At 38.3% G+C, this 21,710-nt stretch overlaps 2 protein-coding genes and 1 non-coding gene across 3 annotated transcripts in view; all 3 read right to left on the bottom strand.

Annotated features, from left to right (window-relative positions):
* Window positions 1–21,710, bottom strand: part of LOC133532768 (adenylyltransferase and sulfurtransferase MOCS3) — a 230,477-nt gene that overhangs the window by 119,255 nt on the left and 89,512 nt on the right. The window lies entirely within an intron of this gene.
* The window catches only part of LOC133532825 (la-related protein 1), a 109,914-nt gene that overhangs the window by 69,725 nt on the left and 18,479 nt on the right, over window positions 1–21,710 (bottom strand). Inside the window, exons 2-3 of the mRNA XM_061871676.1 lie at window positions 3,194–3,323; window positions 2,053–2,120 (exon numbers count right to left, since the gene is read on the bottom strand). Of these exons, the coding sequence (XP_061727660.1) occupies window positions 2,053–2,120; window positions 3,194–3,323 (198 nt within the window). The remainder of the gene's footprint in view (window positions 1–2,052; window positions 2,121–3,193; window positions 3,324–21,710) is intronic.
* On the bottom strand, window positions 12,940–13,012 carry Trnaa-agc (transfer RNA alanine (anticodon AGC)). Its single transcript has one exon. It is a non-coding gene; the product is annotated as a tRNA-Ala (tRNA).

Genomic DNA, 21,710 nt, shown 5'->3' with positions numbered 1-21,710 from the left:
TCTCACTGCAAAATTTGGAAAAGACTCCCAAAAAACCTCATTAAAAAAGAGGTTTAAAAGAGAAAATGAAAATTTGAACTGTTGGAGCCCCTAGTTTAGGAAACGATTATTTAAGTACGTTATCAGTTTTTGAATAAATACTAATAGTTACGTCGTAATCTTGAATGAAAAAGGAAGCATTTTACAAAATACGCTCGTCTGTAGGAATAAGGACTCTTAAGATTATCATCTATACACCACCATATTACAATAAATTCGCCCAGGTATATTTACGTAATACAAATATTGGACGTTCTTACACAAATTGACTACGCCCCACAGTAAACTCAAGAATGCTTGTATTGTGGGTACTTAGACAACGATAAATATAATACATATAAATACTTAAGAAAACACCCATGACTCAGGAACATATATCCGTGCTCATCACACGAATAAATGTCCTTACCGGGATTCGAACCTAGGACCATCGGTTTCATAGGTAGGGTCACTACCCACTAGGCCAGACCGGAAGTAATTACTCGAACTTTCAATTTCTTTCACTTTACTCTGCAATTAACTAGCATTGCAAAATTCGCCCAGAATCGAACCGGTTACCCGATAGCAACTAACGACGGAATCGATTCGTCCCGCAACGAGGATGTTTTGCACCAACCGCATCGAAACTGGCTCGTTAATTGTATTAATTACCTTTCATTATAATCATTATTATCGGTGAAGGAACTGGTATTGAAAACGAGTCTGAAGCGATCAAGTGTGAAGTTGAGGGTTGGGTTGGTTTATGATAATTTTAACCTTTTTCCAAAAAAGAAGGTTCTCCACGCGGTCATAATGTTTCTAAGTACCAACTACAGAACTCCTATTCCTATTAGTATAATTATAACGTCCAGTCAACGATTCATAATTACAAAAAAAAAACTGTGCCTCTAGTGAGAACGGGTATAAGTTTCGCGCAGTGCAGTTAATTCAGAGGAAAGAGGACGGCCGTTTCTCCATGCAAACGTAATCCCCATTTTCCTCACTGGATATTGACATTTTGGAAAATACTTTTAGATACTTTGATGTATATTAATAAGCTATGCCCCAGCGTTAAACTTTTTTCGATTTTTGTATTATTATTAAAAATAGTCATACATAGTGGCATAGCCGTTACTGATATACAACAAATTGTGTCAAAATATTTTCAACAATGTTAATATATAGGGAGGAAAATGAGGACTACGATTGTATGAAAAGGTGACTTACGGGGCCTTAACACTTAACAGTATACATATATGTATGTAATGTATATACTTTATTGTACATAGAAATAAAAACACGGTTACAGAGTAAATTAAATACAACAAAGGCGAACTTATCCCACAACTTAAATTCACAGCATTCTAAGTTTTATGAATCTAGAAATTAGAAGTATATTTGAGTATAGTTTAAAAAAAGATTAAAGTCCCATTCGTTTTCTGTATGTAGATTTCACGCGTTCAAATCAATTATTCGAGAAACCCATTAAAATAACAAGCATTACTTACATTGGTGTGTTGTATGTTGTATGAATACAATGGAAAAGATTTTACCCTTCAGAAGCAAATCTGCACACGAAGTTTTATGAATTTCGAGCTGGTGAAGCACTCCTGCTTCACCAGCTCGAAATTCATAAAACTTCGTGTGCAGATTTGCTTCTGAAGGGTAAAATCTCCCTCCGGTGGGTGTCGAGTTTTTGTCCCACTATTTTATTCTTTTTTGTTAGAGGATATAAGAGAGACCCCACGCTAGCGTCTTTTGAGCGTCGGCGTCTAGTCAGCGCTATGGAAAATAGCGTCGCTGCGAGTTGTCTAGACGCCGACGCTTGGGAGACGCTAGTGTTGGGTCTCTCTAATGAGTTCCTAAGTCTTTGTATAACAGCGACCATGATCTACTGTAATCGCAACCTGTAGGCCTGCAATTTCAAATAGCTGCTGGATCTTTTTGGTCTCGAGAGACTAACTCCTGCCCCTCAGATATTAGTTCGCGCACGAAGTCTAGAGGAATAGTAAGACGGACTGCAGATTGGCTTACCTTTTGGTTGACTTTCGGTATCTTGGGCGCCTTCACGATAGCAGGCTTGGGCGGCGCCAGCGCTGGTTCTGTTGACAATAGGCAGCTGTTACAACACAAGACAGATAAGTTGCAAGTTTTAAGAAGGCAATCACATTTCGCACACAGAGTGTAGAAGTAGAAAAGGGAGCGTTTGGTGGAAGTTAAATTTATGCCAAAGACATTCGATTACTGGTAAACGCTGTATAGGGTTTTGGGTTCTTATACAATAACTAAAAGTCGGTCCAATAGAATATAAATAATTAATAATAATAATAATTCATTCAATCATTGTCCCGAGTCATTTCACCGAACGGTCTCATAGCGAAGAGTCTCGGCCAACACCTTGAGAGACTCTCGCTAGGTGGTTGGATCAAGGGTCAGATGCAGAAGGCGGTGATCTTGGACACGGCGCGGATAGTGCGGCGGTTCCTCTCTCTCTCTCTGCGGCCCTGACCATCGGCAGCTTGGGCCCTGCCCCGCTGCTGGCGGCACCCTAGGTTAGATTTTTTTTATAATGTGTTTATATGTATTTTGTTCTATTTTATAAGTGATTTTATATTTTACTTTTATATTTATAAATGATCTAACCTAAGATTTGAAAGAAATAAAATATTATAATAATAATTCAGCCTATATACGTCCCAATAGCTGGGCATAGGCCTCCTCTCATGCCCGAGAAGGCTCGGGCTATAGTCCCCACGCTAGCCCAATTCGGATTGGGGACTTCACATACATACACCTTTGAATTTCTTCGCATATGTATGCAGGTTTCCTCACGATGTTTTCCTTCACCGGAAAGCTAGTGGTAAATATCAAATGATATTTCGTACATAAGTTCCGAAAAACTGACTGTTCAGGATTTGAACACGCGACCTCCAGCTTGAATGACGGACGTCATATCCACTCGGCCACCACCGCGTACTGCCGCTTAAATATAATATAATATAAATTAAGTCAATAGAAACCAATTAATAACCCTTTTCAAAACCCTAACCCTTACCCGGTAAGCAAGTTAAGTCGTACAAACCCTAAATACCCTTTCAAAAGCGCTTAAGGCAAAGAAGGGGTTTTCCGGTCCCTGATTAAGAGACAGTTCAAGACTATGACGCCTATAAGTTACCTGGTTGAACAATCGGCGCTGGTTGCGGCGGGGGCTGCGCCCTGCCCTGCTGCTGCGGCTGCAGCGGCGATCTCTTCTCTTCTAACGCCGGAGGCGCCGGCGGCGGGACTCCGGTGCTACCTCCTCGCACCTGTTGAAAAAAACATGGTTAAATAATACACTAATATTATAACTTTATATAACTTTACAGTAATATTTTGACTGTTGTTGTGGAAATGTGCATTTAATTGTCAGTTAAAGTGCCGTAAGTTTAGAGTGCGGAGGTTTTGAAATATCGTACCGCTTTTTAGACCACAATACGGTTGCCAAGAATTTTAGGATTTTTTGTAGTCACTTTATCAATTTAAATCCTGAATTGTTGACTTTCGCTCGATTGAAAAAAAAAAACACGAATATAGACGCAGAATTATAACGCATTTAAAAAAATTGTAACAATTTATGCACAAAAGCTAAAAATATGAAAATTGCTTCCAAAAACTAGTCAATAATCGATAAAAACAGAGGGGAGCCCCTTATTCTGTGTGAACCCAAATGTGTAGATTTCGTACATGTAAAATCCTTCACAGCAATCTAGTAACGAAAAAAGTGTATTTTGTAGACAATGTTTAAAAAATATCTAAAAAAATAAGTGTTCATTACTTTCAAAATCCGGCAGACCAGAATGGAGATAAAAGATTGAAGAACCAAAAGCCGTTTGTCTTATAATTCTATTCATAGTGCAAATGTAGGAGTAACTCAAAACTAGTCAATAATCGATAAACACAGAAGGGAGCCCCTTATTCTGTGGTATACCTTTTCCTGAGAACGCATCAAATCACACAAACAACGTGACGCTCATCTTGTCGCGTTTTATAAATCTTTACTATCATTTACAGTAGGTATATATGGCGCTACTTTACCGCACTAGTGCGAAAATTAGCATATTACGTTACTGTGTCGAACATTTAAAGGGCCATATGTACTGTAAAACGTTGTACGATACGTGTGCGAATAGGTAATTCGAATTTCCTATTTTTCGCACTTGTATCGCAATGTACTATAGGTAAACTTGCTATGGACTAACCCACTTACTCATACACGCTACTAAAGTTACGATGCCGCTAATAATCGTTTCTCCCTTTCCGACGTATTGGTATGATGGAAAGGGACAAACGATTATTACCGGCATCGTAACTTTAGTAGACGTTTATGAATAAGGGGGTAATTGTTTATCAGAATGGATAATGCATTAATAGTTCCAAGTAAAGCTTTTCCTTGTCAAGTGTTTTCCTTATCTTTATTACATTTGAACAATACTTGGGGGAGTCCGGGAGACTTGAACCATTTTAATAAAAAAACGTGCCAAATTATAATTATTTTATTAGCATATGGAGTGTGGATTTAAGAGGAGAGAAATCTCTTATGAAAGAACTGTTGCAAAAGTGTCCAGCTGTCAGCTATAAATAATAGTTCCAAATCTCTCCAGAGTAGCGCTAGAGTAGCTAAGAACGTAGACGTTATTGATGGAGTGAAGTGCGCTGTCTATGATTTGATTTTTTTGTTCAAGTACTCTAGGTATTGTAGCGCCACCTATTTAAGGTTTTTTGATGACACTTTTTGGTACATGGAGATTTCTTTCCTTACCTCAACCTTCCATATATTAGCACTTGATTTGATGACAGTTGGTAACTGTCATACTGCCACTAGAAGCGTAAGCAAGGTAGCGATAAGCAACGCCCTCTATATTGCAAGTAAAGAACTATCACAACAAGTTTCGGCGATTCAATGCAGTTTCATACTTCAAGTCAATTATTATAGCTGCACCGGAATCGAGTTTTAGCAAACCCGTTTGCTTTACTGTATCAAAAAAGTGGTCTTGCGCGTGGTACGAGCGATGAGGTAAAAGCGGGGATAATTTTAGGAAGTAGGATATAAGATCTACAGGTATTTAAGTTCTAAAAAATGGTGCGTCGTGAAGCCTTTTCAATTTTGTAAGTATAGCCGAATTTATACAACTTGAAAAAAACAGCTGTGTAGGGTCGAGGAAGTTGGTTCTTTAGCAAATTCCGGTTCAAGTAAATTTGGTTGATCATACTTATGCTAAGAGCTGCCCAATATAAAGTGAACCGTAAACTGCTAAAGAATCAATTTCCTCGGCCCTGCATGTACAGTCAACCAATTTGAATCCTAGGCCACTATAGAAATAGAACCTTGTCGCTTTAACTACTCTATACATGACATGCATCACTCAATAAGCAATGTCGTAGAAGTCATTATGACATGGTTCTATAGTGGCTTAGGAATCAAATTGGTTGACCGTACACATATCTACAGTCCGACAAGACCAAGTAGAAATTTATTGATGGCGCCTCTGACCCAAAGCAGGCAACATTAACATTAAAGCATTTTCATGATGGCATTTCATTCTCAGGATTGGAAGGTCAGATGGCAGTCGCTTTCGTAAAAACTAGTGCCTACGCCAATTCTAGGGATTAGTTGTCAAGCGGACCCCAGGCTCCAAAATGCCGGGACAACGCGAGGAAGAAACAGATGGCTTTTTTATACTACGTCAGTGGCAAACAAGCATACGGCCCGCCTGATGGTAAGCAGTCTCCGAAGCCTATGTACGCCTGCAACTCCAGAGGAGTTACATGTGCGTTGCCGACCCTAACATTCCGCACCCTCGTTGAGCTGTTTCATTCTGTTCTGCCGCATAACTGTGGACCTCTTTCTCTTTACACAAGGGTAACTGTAAGGATAATTGAATACATGTCTCCAAAATCGCTACCACGTTTTCCTTGCACCATACCCACTGCCACCTTGTATCGATTTGTGATATCCAGTTCTACCGCCAAATAAGTTTAATGTATTCCAATTCCAACTGAACTCTGTGTCTAAATAAATGAGATCTAAATTCGCTTGGCTGCCTTTGTAAGGAGTTGAGCAATTTTGTTTAAAAAACTCAATTATTGTGACGTTAAAGGAAGAAGTGACGTTATGCTGACGTCCTGGGGCAAACTTTAGCTTTTTTTATGTCAATATATCAACCGATAAAGTGGTGCCACTTTTCTGATCTAATGATTCTGATCCAAAAGTTCAGGTCCATTGACATATATCTAAGGACGGGCCTTACGTTACGGGCAATAAGAATGGGACCAGTACAGCGGTGTCACGCACACGATTTCCAGCCAATCGTGCAGTCTAACGCCACAACGCGATTGGTTGATGAGTTCGCATCAAGCGCGCGATTGTGCGTTAGGCTGCACGATTGGTTCGAATTCGTGAGTGACACCACTGAACTAGCACCCTTCTTAGTGCCCGAGGGCCCATCCTTAGGTATATGTCAATGTTCAGGTCCATATTTAAACTATCCCCTTTCCGCCTCAAGAAATTACATGAATCTGAACAAAAGTTATCATAAAAAGGTAAATCGCTTATTTTGTGTATGTGACCAGCTGACGGTCTTTCCACCACGATACAACCATTTCACAATAGCATCTAAGCTATCACCTAACAAAGTATAAGCCGGGAGGCAATGACTATATGCTCCCGGCCCGCGGTCTAGAAGCACCGAAAACGCACGGAAAAATGTTTACATCAAAACACATCTTCATGCCTTGACACCTGTCAGATAACTAATGTGTTAGAAACCCGCCAGGGCGGCGCCACAGAGAATATCACTGTTGGATTACATCACGAACATATTAATCCTTTACAATAAACGCCCAAGTAACGAGTCGTCGACCTGTTTAATATTGGACAAAAAACGGCAACCATCTTGATTTTTTATCAATGTAGACCGAAATGGCTGTATTATCTCGGTGTAGCCATAACGAAAGCGAGTTTCTGGATGTTATTATTCCCCGATGCTGCATAAATATAATTGTTATAATTAGTGTAATTACTCTCTAGGAGTATAATTTATTTAGATGGCTAAATTTCATCGATTTTTATCTAGTTTCTGGTACCACAGTACCACCGCATTAAGAATTATATTTTTCTTTTTTAACCCTTGTCTGTTATGGTCATATAAAAATACATATCTATACATATATAGCCCATCTGTCATCATTCATCCGGCAGACATGTCCAACAATGTGACAGATGGGCTAAAATAGCCACTAGCTGGCATCCCCAGAGTAGTCGTGGCAGGCAGACCGAGAAAGAGATGGCGGGACGACTTGGATGCGTTTCAGCGGGATTGGCCGGATCTTGCTCAGCACAGGGAGGATTGGAAAAGGAGACGGGAGGCCTTTCCCCAGCAGTGGGACACACAAATAGGCTAGAAAAAATACATATAAAAGACCTTCATTCTTCATAAAAAAAAAAAGGTATACAAGCATAAGCCTAAGTAGAAGATGTAAAATTTGTAGCAATAAGTACTTAATTAGTTAATTACTACTTCACTACACTTTTTAAACCAAAGCCCCCGCCGCGTATGTTCCCGATAAACTCAAAAACTACTGAACGGATTTTCATGCGATTCTCACCTTTCGATGGAGTGATTCTTGAGAAAGGTTTAAGTGTTTGATTTGTTAACCCGTACGAAGCCGGGGCGGGCGGATCGCTAGTTACAATTTACAATGGAAAGTTGTAACAAAAATAACTACAAAAAGGGTCATTATTCATTAATAATACGTGTTTCCAAAATCTAGATGAAAATCGAGGAATTGTAGCCATCAAAATAAATTATACTCAAATGAGTTCTCAATAAATAAATAAGGGTGGATGAACTATGAGCGTGAGCTCAAATACAAGCAACTAGAAAACCCGCCTAGCGGGTCGCTGGCAGTGAACGTGTTCAATCAAGCTTGTATCTTCGCCTGCACTTTGGCTGTCATACATATACATAACCATGAAGCTGAGTTTTTTTAGATATGATTTATAAATCGTTCTTTCTTAAATTCGTATTTCATTATCTGTGTAAGTTTTAACTTTAAACTTGGTGCACAATAAAGAATATATATTATTATTATTACATGTTACGCAAATCTCAGAATAGGAATGCATTTCTATTGTGAGATTTAAATGTCAATGTCACTTGATTCTTATCGCCGCCGATCTCGTGGCCCTAGAGCGCTCGCACAAAAACCTAAGACTCCTATAGCGTTTTTTACGGCTAAAACGGGACAGAACACCGCTATCGATAGACGTCTCGCTCGCACGTACAGTCGGTCATCTGTGAAATTGCGACGGAAACAATATAGGTTATAAATATTGAGTAGGCAAATTATGAATCATGTAAGTCATCAGAGACATCAAAGTCCACACTTTGAACGCTGGTGAAAGGTACTTAGCATATAAAAGTATTTTATACACTCGTTATATAATAGAGAGATTTCAGTCGAGTACCATGTTTAGGCAACGAAGCTTGCTGAGTTGCCTAAATAAGGTACGAAATTGAAAAGCTTGATTATATCACAGAATGTATGAATTTTAAAGTAACTCGTGGGCATTTGCTTCAGTTGAAGTGGAACTGCTGTTGAAGATCAAGAACTGATGGCATTTCATCAGTTTCACGAAGTCAGTTCTTTTTTATTAAATAGTTATTACTTACAGCAATGTCTTGAATAGTATAAAATGTAATAAGTAAATCGTAACTAACTGATTATGTGGCCTTGGCGATAGTGGCCTGATAACGGTCGCCGACATCGATATGTTTACTGCCTTTGCAACGTTTTAAACTAAGGGCCTATGATGGTCGCGCTTTAACGACTATGATGGTCGAATTGATGTAGACATGGCGATAGCGGATTGATAGCAGAAGGTGTGGCAGGGAGCAAATCGGGACTGAAACCTCAGGTGGCATGAGCTTTCTCTGCCAAAAATGTGGGAGGTCGTGCCGCTCACGCATCGGCCTTAGGGATTGCAAACCGGATTGGTTTTCAATCCGGCCGGATCCGGCCGGATTTTGGCCGTAGTCCGGCCGGATCCGGCCGGACCGGATCCGGTTTGGTATAGGGATATAAAAGTTAATTAAATGACATATTTTTCTAGTTTTTTGCGTAATACGTACCTATTCCTAAATCTATAATTTGAAGTTAATAAATAACTTCTTAATAATAAAATAGAACTTGGTAGTAAAAACTGTCACAATGTCAATATCACTTTAAAAACAAAAATTGAAATCGGTAATTTATTATATTTAACCATTCACAAGTGCTCAAATTTTCGTTTAGAATTATAAATTTGATTAGTTTCCAAAGCCTGATGATGGGATGTGGGGTGGGAATTGAAGCTCCTTGAAAGGACAAGTTTTCTTTTCGTAACTGTTCTTTGTTTGAATTCTTTGTAGAGTCTGTTCGGAAAGAGAAGAGTCGTGGAATGTATTGGGCCCCATACATTCCACGACTCTTCTCTTTCCTCACAAACTGTAACGTTGACATCCATTCTAGCATAGAAAAATAAGAAATACACAGAGTGCTCACTCCATACATCAGTTTTGCTACCAAAACGCTTATTATTTTCGCAGTCGACATCTAGCATCGAGTAGCGGAACTCTCAGTACTGCTACTCGACAATAGATATCGCGGCAAACAAAAAGTCTAATGCTCAACGATTTTTCGCTAATATTATAACCAAAGTAACCGGAACTCTATTTTCAACTCCTACGCTTACTATTATTTATTTCTTTTAACGAAGATATTTTACTTTTAACCAATTATGTTATTAAATGCGCTCTGGTATTATCTTTCTCTAATTTTTTTGTCCGAAAAAGTAGTATCTGTATGACTTAAAAAAATTGTACTCTTTTTTAATTTATAGTAAAGTATATTGGTCAAATTATAGGGAACAACACACGACGCGACGATCTCATGCGAAAAATAATAGAATGTAGGATTGAAAAGCATCGCGGAAAGGGACTCCCTAAGAAAAGTTACATAGATCAAATAAAGAATTGGCTAGACGTAGAGTAGCATGTACCAGGAGATGAAGGAAATTGCATAAGATTGGATGAAATTGTAAAGACAAAAGATTCTCTCTTGAATTTGAATAGAAAAGAATCTATATTTTATCATTTATATACATATATCGGAGAAAACGAAATATTATCAATATTATCATATATTCTTCATTCACACATATTGATAAGCCCAACTGTAGTCGGTTGAGTACCGCCGATTTAATCCTGCTCATTTGTTTACTTTTAATCTCCTATCACAACATTATGACACGACATTAGCCTTCTCTTTAGCATAAATTACAAATGCCTTCCATGGCATCTCCATCCTTTCATTTTTCCTTCTATTACAGTATTTATGTAATCGTCATATCGTGCCACCAACATGAAAGAAAAAGAAATCCTCTTCTGTTCCCAGTCATCGTCATAATAAATATATTTTTATCTTACTAAATTTAAACTTTTTCATTCGTTTTTTGTACCACGTGCGGGTCCTGTGTATGAAGAAATGCGTAGTAGCCGACGTAGGTTTAAGGCCCAGTTAAAATGGTGTAAATCAAATCAGGAACAAATAAAGCTTGACAAAATTGCTTCTTTTCATTATAATAAGGACTTTCGTACTTTTTGGAAACATACAAATAAGCTGAACAATAGACCTGGACTGCCTGTGAGTATTGACAACATCACTGAGCCGAAGGACATTGCTAACATGTTTAGGGAGCATTTTTCTGTAAAATCACCGCTGACCATGAGTGCGGGGGTGCTTGGTGCTGGGGCTGACATGGCGGGGACTTGTGTTACCAGATTCTCTGCTACAAAGGTGGCTCGGGTAATTAAGGATATGAAGAGAGGAAAGTCCCCGGGCCATGACGGCTTGAGCATTGAGCATCTCCAGCATGCAGGGCCTCATTTGCCAAGGTTACTTGCAATGCTTTTTTCATTTTGTTTAACTCACTCTTTTGTCCCTAGTGAAATGATAAGAACGGTTGTTGTACCTATTATTAAGAATAAAACTGGAGATGTGTCATCTTTGAATAATTATAGGCCAATTTCACTAGCTACTGTTCTGTCCAAAGTGTTTGACAGTTTGCTTAATGCTGAGCTGGATAACTACCTGCAATTGCACAGTGCTCAGTTTGGGTTTAGGCCTGGCCTGTCCACAGAGAGTGCAATAATTTGCATGAAGGAAACTGTTAGATACTATACTAGTAGAAAAACCCCTGTATTTGCTTGCTATCTTGACTTATCCAAAGCCTTTGATTTAGTAAATTATGAGATTCTATGGAAGAAGCTTTATGATGCAAATGTACCTAAAGATATAATACATGTTTTTAGATATTGGTACTCTAGTCAAATTAATGTTGTTAGGTGGGGTGATACAATGTCTGATGAATACAGCCTTGACTGTGGGGTAAGACAGGGTGGGTTAAGTTCCCCTAAATTGTTTAACATATATATAAATGCACTTATCGAGAGGCTCAGCAGCATGCATGTTGGCTGTCGCATACAAGACACTAGTTTCAATAACATTAGTTATGCAGACGATATGGTGCTGTTGAGCCCCTCGGTAGGAGGGCTTAGGAAATTGCTAAATGTATGTGAGCAATATGCTATTAGTCATGGCCTTAAATATAACTGTACTAAAAGTGAATATATGATTTTTAAGCATAGTAATAAATGTAAGGATGATTTTCCCCCAGTATTGCTCAATGGCGTCCCTTTAAAACAGGTATCTGTATTTAAGTACCTAGGACATGTAGTGTGTGATAATATGAAGGATGACGAGGATATAAAAAGGGAGCGTAGGGCGCTGGCGACTAGAGCAAATATGCTGGCACATAGATTTAGGCGTTGCACCGCGCCAGTAAAAATAACATTGTTTCGAGCTTTTTGCACTACCTTCTATACATGTGCACTATGGACCAGATATACGCAAAGGTCGCTAAGCGACCTACGTATCCAATACAACAATGCCTTCAGGGCACTGTTGCGGTTGCCTCGCTGGTGCAGCGCGTCCGGGATGTTCGCGGATGCGCGCGTGGACGGGTTCCAGGCCATCATGCGCGCGCGCTGCGCGGCCGCGCTGCGGCGCCTGCGGGGCAGCCGCAACAGTCTCCTGGCAATTATAGCTGACAGGCTTGACAGTCAGCTTCTTGTGCACTGGACCAGGGTACACTCAGTGGTAGCTACATACACACAATTCGCATGAGTGTATGTAGTTATTACTGGTGTATGTGCCTGGCTCCAGTTTTAAACCCTTAAATATCGTAAGTTTAATTTATTTCAATAATAATTTAATATAATTTTTTAGAGTAAGTCGTACTAACACTGTATGGACCAAGGTCTGAAATAAATGATTTTTATTTTTTTTATTTTTTTATTATTTGTTCTGTTCAACTTCATACCTCGTATCAGTTGCCTTTTCCTCAACTGAAACGCACAGCGCGTGCTGTATTTAGGCGTTTATTTATTTTACCGGATCCGGTCCGGATCCGGTGATTTTTACCGGATCCGGTAGCTCCTGAAAAGTTCCGGATCCGGCCGGATTACCGGATCCGCCGGACCGGATTGCAATCCCTAATCGGCCTCCACAGTCACCAAACCCGTTGTCTAAACAGCAATGCTTAAATCGTCTGCAATAGACGCCAAGGACTGTGATGAAGGGCCCATTAATTTCATAGTACTGAGTTTTATATGAAGGGCCTATGATGGTCGCACTTATTATACTGACTGATAATGGTATTAAGCGCAACCGTACCACCACTGACCACTGCTGATCGAGTAGATAGCATTAAATTAACAATTTTTAAAAAGTTATTTTTATACATATTATATTTAAGCTTAAGTTTAAAAGTGGAAAAATTACTGTCTTGGGTGAGACTTGAACCCACGGCCACAGGATCGCTAGCCCAGTGCTCTACCATCAGAGCTACCAAGACCTCATCCATAGCCAGCGAATCCATAGCATCGATCGCAGAAGTTTCTGCTTGTTAAAAACACATCAAGCGTTATGGCGTTACCCGCGACCGTCAACTTCGCTCTTCTGGCAATATGTCTCTGTCCATCCCTCTTCACCGGACTGGGTTCATGTCAAATTCGTTCACCGTGCAGGTGGCGCGTCTTTGGAATGGACTTCCTTTTTACATCAAAAATGCACCAAATAAGTTCGCTTTCAAAGAATCATTACGTGCTTTCTTTGCTAGCAGAATGAAAGATTCTTAATGTATTTATTTATTAGCTTCAGATGTTTCGTCTTTAATATATATATATATATACATATTTATTTATATATGTATGTGTGTATTATGTTTGTATGTATATGTTATTTTATGTATTTTTGCTTGATTTGTTTTGCTATTGTAATTGTAGCACCGCTCTCAATCTCTCTGCTTAGCCTTAAGGTTGACTGGTAGAGAATGCCTCGTGGCATTAAGTCCGCCTTTTGTACTATAAGATTGTTTTCTTTTGTGCAATAAAGATTAAATAAATAAAATAAATAAATCAAGAGAGTTTAAATTTTTTATGTTGCTAAAAAAACGAACGTGCTAAAAAAAAAGACTTAACTAGTCATCGCGTGACGTCACAATATATTATGATGACTATAATTATTGGCTTATTAATGACAAAAAAGCGGAATATCAGCTTTTAGATTTGTACGTTAACGTTCTACCTATATTTTACCCCTGACATGAACACATCCTTTTCCATGTTAAGTAAAACATGTCATTATTACAGCATTTACAGCTAACGCCACGGGATTTCACAAAAAATGTAGAAAGAAATTAAATGGTGTCTGTAAAGCTAGCATCACAATGGACGATTGGACGGCCAAACTAAAAGCGCCCGTGGCTGAAATTTACATCGGACAAAATGCCTACTGATTCGATTTCATAAGAAGAAATTCATCAATGATGAATATTTTATTCCTTTAAAAAATATATTTATATAAGTTTCACATAACAATCAGTGGTACAAATAAATAAATAATATTTCAGCCCATATACGTCCCGTCCCACTGCTGGGCACAGGCCTTCTCCCATGCTCGAGAGGGCTTAGGCTATAGTCCCCACGCTGACCCAATGGGGGTTGGCGACCTTTGAATTTCTTCGCGGATGAATGCAGGTATCTCACGATGTCTTCCTTCACCGATAAGCTAGTGGTAAACATCAAATGATCCGTACATAAATTCCGAAAACCTCATTGGTACGAGTCAGCATTTGAACCCGGGACGACCGGATTGAAAGTCGGACTGTGGGGCTGACGACAGTAGTCATTAAGGTACAGTCTAATGAGTGAGAAAGAGAAACAACTGGATTCCCTGTCAATCATCGGTTTTTTAGACAGTGTAAATAAATAATGTACGTAGTACTATTACTCCAAAAGGCCACCTATGCGATGGACTGACCAAATCAAATCTGCCATGAAGGGACCCCTGAACGCATTTGCCAGAATGGCCCCCTACCGCTAAAAATGGCGAGAAATCGTACGGCAAGCAACATCTGCGCCTGATGTCAGCAGTTGACCACGACGCTCTGCAAAGAGGACAAAGAAGAAGACTATTACTCCATGTTCTTACTCTGATTCACACTTGTTAGAAGACCTTGCACGTCAAATAAATGACGTGACGTCACAACAATACAAATTATTCGCTATTATACTCCATGTTTCCTGGGTTATGTAAATATGTGAATTTAACACTTGGCCAAACAATGTGAACACGAAAAGTGGTTCATTTACATTTACACTAATATTTCCAAGGTAACAGTGTTTAGCGAAAAAGATATGTCCTTATAATTTTGGGGTTTAAAGTAGAGCTCCTGATATCCGTGATACACGCCGATCCGTAGCTACGGGTTCTTAAGCCCGGCGGTACTAAGATCACGAATTTCACGAACACGGCAAGGTACGTACCTCGTACCTGCGTTCGCGTCCGGATTCACGTGACACGCCGTGACACGCCATGATACGTAGCCCGTACCTGCGTTCGTGTGCGGAGCTTCGTGCTCGGTTCCGTTGGATAGGTACTTATCTTAAGCCTGACCAGAAATATATGATCATTGTCAAGAGGGCGCTGTTATTCCCATGTATAAGGTGACAGTTCAGTTTAGTATGAAAAAAATAGTTCCAATGAAATTCCGCAATATGGCGCGTGATCATATATTGCTGATGAGGCTTTATGTGAATTTCTTTCCTGTGCAAAGTCGACTTTGCCGGTCAAAAAGAATGTCGCGAAGTGCGTAGTTTAAAATTTAAGGCAGTAAAAAAATTAAAAGTTTAAAACATTGCAGTCTCAATTTCAGGACTGCAATGTTGCATACAAATTCCAATATTTGTAGTTCCAAACTTATATAAAAAAGGCGGCTAAGCAAATCTTTTCAATATTTTTACCTTTTTATGTGAAAATTATAATTATACTACATGAAAAATAGCATATTTCGGAGGCCAAATAATGTACATCAATGAAGCTGTGTTTATAACCTTTATCTTTAAGGGCACTATATTTAAGGAACTGCCGTCCTTCCAAAATTTAGGGGTCCTACCCTCTTTCCGGAGGGTACGGGCATGGGGTTCATTTAAACACTGCACATTTTACAAACTAAGCGAGTTGTCATTTTCCGTGTAAATTTTTGCGCTGAATCGAATGAAACCATACCCATACTTATAGTTTTTGTCGGAAAAGGTGAAAAACAAAAGATAAATTACGAGTATTCTAAGTTAATATTACAATGTATAGCTAGATGCATTTGCACCTGCCTAAAAGATAAGAGTTTTTGTACAAAAAACACACATCGCGCCCCAAAAGAAACATATAAACTGCAGTAATCTGTTGACAAACAGCAGTTTTAATTTTAAAACGAAATGTGCTCCTCTGGCGACACGCCAAATGAGAATGGACAAAAGTGGACCGTTTGCTACACGTTATTCGTTTCTGGAGAACGAGTTATTAGTTTTGGCTAAATACTAGGTCCAGTAAACTAACGGTAATACACAAAGCCCGTTATCAGTGTTGAAGTTAAACACACGTACAGTCACGGCAGTGTTGCCAGGCGTACGATAGTTATCGAACATGTACGATAATTTGGGCTCCGGTACGATGTACGTTCCAAAGAGCATTATCGTATTAAGACAAGACATGTAAAATATATTTTATCAATAAATTATCGTACCGTATCGTATCGTACGCAAAAGTACGATAATTTCAGCCCTTGGACGATGCCACCCTAGTCTAGTATTTGAAGCAAGATATGACTTTTTCCCTCAGAAATAGGCTAATATTAGCACCTTTTGGGTGTTCGGCTCCTTGGTGTAAGTAAGATTTTTGCGCAATTTAGAGGAAAATTGTGTTTTTCTTTGATTATATATTGGAAATTTAAGCTTATTTTAATATTTTGCAACCAATTTTTGGGGTACTGACTTTTTGATACTCTTACGATAAAGTTTTCAATGGTACCATAATTTCGACACTCGAATACGATAATTCTCTTCCGCACACCTGGCAACACTGAGTCACGGACTTCGGCATGTACTGTATTAACTGTATAGTACTTGCGTTTAATAGCAAATGTATAAAACTAAACACTAATCAATATGTAAACAGGCCCTAAGGCAAGTGTTCACGCTCGTAGGGGCCTAATCAGATAAAAATAAATCATTGATTATGTACAAAATGGAGTTAATTAGAATACCGGTTTCTTTGAGAAAGTTATTTAATTTAAGCTCAGTAATGCACCCTTGAAATTAAAGAACTTAAAAAATCGTGTATAATATGTAAATGTTAGATATCTTAACAGCAATTACAGTAAATCTTTCACCTATCCCATAACAATTTAACCAAACTTTTCCAATTCCTAGCGTAATCGCTGGCATTTTGCCAAAGATGGCGGCTATGGCCGTCACAGAACGAAAAGGTCATAGCTACCATAAACCGGCCACAGCTTATTCCCAGCTATTGCCATCTCACTCTGGCATGTAAGTGCATCTCAGTATTGCAGGACTGTAAGCTGGCCCATAAGTACTGAGTTTGAGTGAGTGCGTGACGACCGCTCTGCCTATGAAGTCGATGGTCCCGGGTTCGAATACCGGTAAGGGCATTTATTTGTGTCATTTGTTCCTGGAGTCATGGGTATTATGTATTTATCTATTTAAGTATGTATATCGTCGCCTAGTACCCATAGTACAAGCTTTGCTTAGTTTGGGGCTAGGTCGATCTGAGTAAGATTGTACACGGACTGACTTGTATTTCAGTCTTTTCATTGCGAGCGGAACTCTAAAGAACGATTTAATGGTTACATACATAAACATCGGTAATAATTATAAACATAAATTTTCATGAAGCAGACAAAACACGTCACTAGCTATTTACGCTATTCTAACCGAACATCCCGACTAAAAACTAAATTATACCTAATGCACGCTAGGCCGCTTGTAGATGTCTGGTGTTTTCACCGGACAATTGAGTACTTGAGACATGTTGAATATTACTATAACAAAATATAGTTAAATGGATAGAAAATAAGCCATCCATTATAAAAAAGTGGAATTTAAAAAGAGATATTGAGATTATAAAAAAATACAAAGCTCCAAAGAATTTTTTTTTTCTTTCTAAAAGAAAATGATACCATTCGATTCCTTACATTTTATTAAAAAATAAACTACAGTTGTGTGCAATATAATAGTAGTACATAAGAAAATGTAAATTAAGGGAAAACTATAAGTTTAGATCAGTAACATTGCATCTTTTTATATAATTATTCTGCATTACTTGATATTGTTTCAAAATTAACTGTAACCTTTACTTAAATGATATTGGAAGTAAAAAAAAATACCATGAAAATCGGCTGTTTTTACTAAGTTGCGAAAATTCCTATAAAAACGTAAAACCCTACGAAAAAAATACAATTGTGTACTATAATTGTAATTTAGAATCTTGCCTATTATTTCTAATCAAAGCTTTACATCTAAACCCAAGTCATCCAGAAAAAAATAAACTTTTCTATAAGACGATCTTCGTCGCAGAGTGTACTATTATATTGCACACAACTGTATACAACGTGTCCCAAAACTCAACGATAAGCCGGCACCAGAGGATGGAGCTGCTTATGATTAGTCGAGAAAAAATAAGGAAAAAAATATATCTCAATTATTTTAGAAATTACAGAAAAAAAATGAAATTCATTGAAAATCGACATCCCTAATGGTATTTTTAACGACCATGTCTACAAATATTCAAATATTACTGGTTTTTATTTTGTTTTTGGAAACTTCAGTAGCCCTACTATCTAACACAGTTCTTAAAAATACCAAAATACATGTAGTTTTTACACAAAAAATAATCAAAATTCATTTTGTCCCTACAATTTTGAAAGATTGTTTCTTACAGTCCACTTTCAATCATCATGGTGTAAAAAAATAGTATCGACACCACTATGGCAATTATTTTCAAAAGTTGACACAACTAACCAAGATTCCAAAATGGTATAATACTTTGGGAAACCTAGTCACAACAAAAAACAACGAATTTTTAAACAAGAACCGACATTTTTAAATGTTGATATTAATCACTTTTGAAAAGGGTTGTTGTTGCAAGTTTTAAAATTTCAATGGAAAATGTGGGTAGTTAATACAATTTTCAAGTCAGTACACTCTGATCCTTTGTTCGCTGTGCACCGTTCCGTATTAATTGATGTGGCTCTCATACTAACAACTCTTGGCTTTGCTTTTTGGACTGGTGATCTGCAAACTGTACTGACCTGGCATTATTTTGGACTGTGATTGTGTTTTGTGTATTTTTTTGTGACTAGGTTTCCTAAAGTATTATACCATTTTGGAATCTTGGTTAGTTGCGTCAACTTTTGAAAATAATTGCCATAGTGGTGTCGATACTATTTTTTTACACCATGATGATTGAAAGTGGACTGTAAGAAAAAATCTTTCAAAATTGTAGGGACAAAATGAATTTTGATTATTTTTTGTGTAAAAACTACATGTATTATGGTATTTTTAAGAACTGTGTTAGATAGCAGGGCTACTTAAGTTTCCAAAAACAAAACAAAAAACAGTAATATTTGAATATTTGTGACATGGTCGTTAAAAATACCATTAGGGATGTCGATTTTCGATGAATTTCATTTTTTTTCTGTAATTTCTAAAATAATTGAGATATATTTTTTTCCTTATTTTTTCTCGACTAATCATAAGCAGCTCCATCCTCTGGTGCCGGCTTATCGTTGAGTTTTGGGACACGTTGTATAGATAAACGCAATATTTTAGGGTCAAAATAGCATTTTTCTTGATCTTCCATACATTTAGGAGAGATTAATGTATTGTGACGTCACATTACAATATCATTTTGTTAGAGGCGTTTCAATCGAAAGGTGCGAACTTTCATTTCTGACCTTTGTGTTGCTTAAATGCCATGAGTCCTATATAGACATTTGATCCTCAGGAAAATCAAGATCGATTGACATTATTTACAAAAGACTGTCAAGTAGCCAATTGTCAGTGTTCGGCGACGATGTCTTGTTTTCATGGGTGTAGCTGTCGGTAGCCACATACAAAACTGGCCGTAGTCGCGAAACACGTACCGTTGTCCGGCGAAAACACTGGACGTCCACAAGCGGGTACGGGTACGATACGTAATCAGTGTTGACGGTCAAAAAATTTTTTCAGACCAATTTTTTCCGAAAATATTATATTTGTCAAAAAATTGTTCTTGAAGAGTTTCAGACAAATATTTTCCGAAAATATTATATTTGTCAAAAAATTGTTCTTGAAGAGCCATATTCGGTTTGAAATACCTATCCAACGACACCCCACACTGTAGGGTTGAAGGAAAAAAAAAACATCCCCACTTTTCGTGTAGAGGAGCCACCCTAAAGGTCAAGGTCACTGGTGTAATAGACTTAGGTATGTGAATGTTCGAGCGAGACCACGCTATGCGCGTATTATAGCGACATCCCGCTCGCACATCGGAGCGACGTGCGAATCGCATCCAGTGATTTCCGCCGTCCATCCTAAGCTTTTGGTCGTGTCAGTCTAATTGCAACCGTATTGCAAAAGTAATAGGGTAGCTATCAGTTTGAGCAGGAGTTCTATGTTTAGCGATTTCCGTACATCGGTTACGTCAAGGACACTGATGTAATAGACTGAGGTATGCGAATTGCGAGTTTCGCGGGATCCCATGTATCAATGGGTTGTTAGGGTAAACGTTTTGTTAAGAAAATATCAGGAAAACTCGCAAAATGATACTATTATGATTTCTATACAACATGATATCAGAATAAAAGTAAGTTTTTGGCAACAAATATATTTTTGGTACAAGCTTTTATCGCTGACGGTCCGTACGTACGTGACTTCAGAGGGTAAACTAGGCCTTGTTGGGATTAGTCCGGTTTCCTTCACCGAAAAGCAACTGGTGGTGGTGGTGGTAAGGATCAAAGTCAAATGGCGTTATAAATGTTTTAATAATGTGTCGAAACATGGCAGTCGCTACGCTATAAAGTTTTCTTTGACAATACACCTCTATTTCAAATTATCTTTGATAATATATATCAGGAAAAAAGCGGTCCTATAGCGTGATGGACTAGCGTGCCGAAGCTCTATACCTGTGATTATTAATTAATGTAATACCTAGGAGTATACTGTTATAATTGTTTTAACAGTGTCTAGACTTAGACACTAAATAAATACCTAAATACTAGGTTAATCAGGTTATAGCCTCATTTTTATACAGCGATGGAATATATAGGGTGTTTATTAAGTCACCTGCAAATTTAAGGGGTGAATATATAGGTCATACTAAGCAACTTTTACTATAGAACCAATCCCGAAATCGCGAAAAAATTTTTAAGTCTCCCATAACAAGTGTCAAGGTCAGACAGCCAAAATGTTTTTTTTTTTTTGAGCCATTTAGGGTTTCGTTTACATTGGGCATTTCATACCGTTAGTGTTAACAATGACAAACAGATTATTTTGAACCCTAAAAGTCCACGGCTGTACAGTGTAGAAGGCTTCTTTCGTCACGGCAGCATTTCTATACAATTATAAATAGCCTAAGGTGGTTCACACTGTTGCGGCTCTCGGATATGACGCCACTTCACACCAGGGATCGGAAACCGGTATTTTTTGTATGGGAACGAAAACGGTATTTTTTCGTTCTTTGTTAATTATTTCATTCATAATCGGGCAATCTAATAATACGAAGTCGTTATGTAAAAACACAACCGAGTCCTACATTTTGAATATAAAATAAACCGAAATATATGATTTTTTCGATGTTTTTGCAAAAAACCGGTTCCGATCCCTGCTTCACACAGCTTAAGGCTGTTTCTCAATAATGTGGGATACCGATGTATGTTAATAATAAACTTGACCTGAACATACTAACTAACCAAAACAGTTTAAGATTAATGCACACACACGACGGGAGCGGGCGTGACAAAGCGGTAGACTTGTGTACTAAAGTCAAAAAGACGCAATTGCCTCCACTGTACTAGACCGACCTATTCCCTACTACTGATTCTGCTCTTAGTACATGTTAGTACATTACACGCCGCATCCACGGCATCTAACGCCGAACGCGTGCGATGACAATGACATAGCCGTAAACAGCACAATAGCCGTCACTCCGTTGCAAAT

The sequence above is a fragment of the Cydia pomonella genome, chromosome 27 (assembly GCF_033807575.1).
Source record: "Cydia pomonella isolate Wapato2018A chromosome 27, ilCydPomo1, whole genome shotgun sequence".
NCBI classification, from domain to species: domain Eukaryota; kingdom Metazoa; phylum Arthropoda; class Insecta; order Lepidoptera; family Tortricidae; genus Cydia; species Cydia pomonella.
The sequence above is the reverse complement of the archived record's forward strand: the minus strand, read 5'-3'. Positions and strand labels throughout refer to the sequence as shown.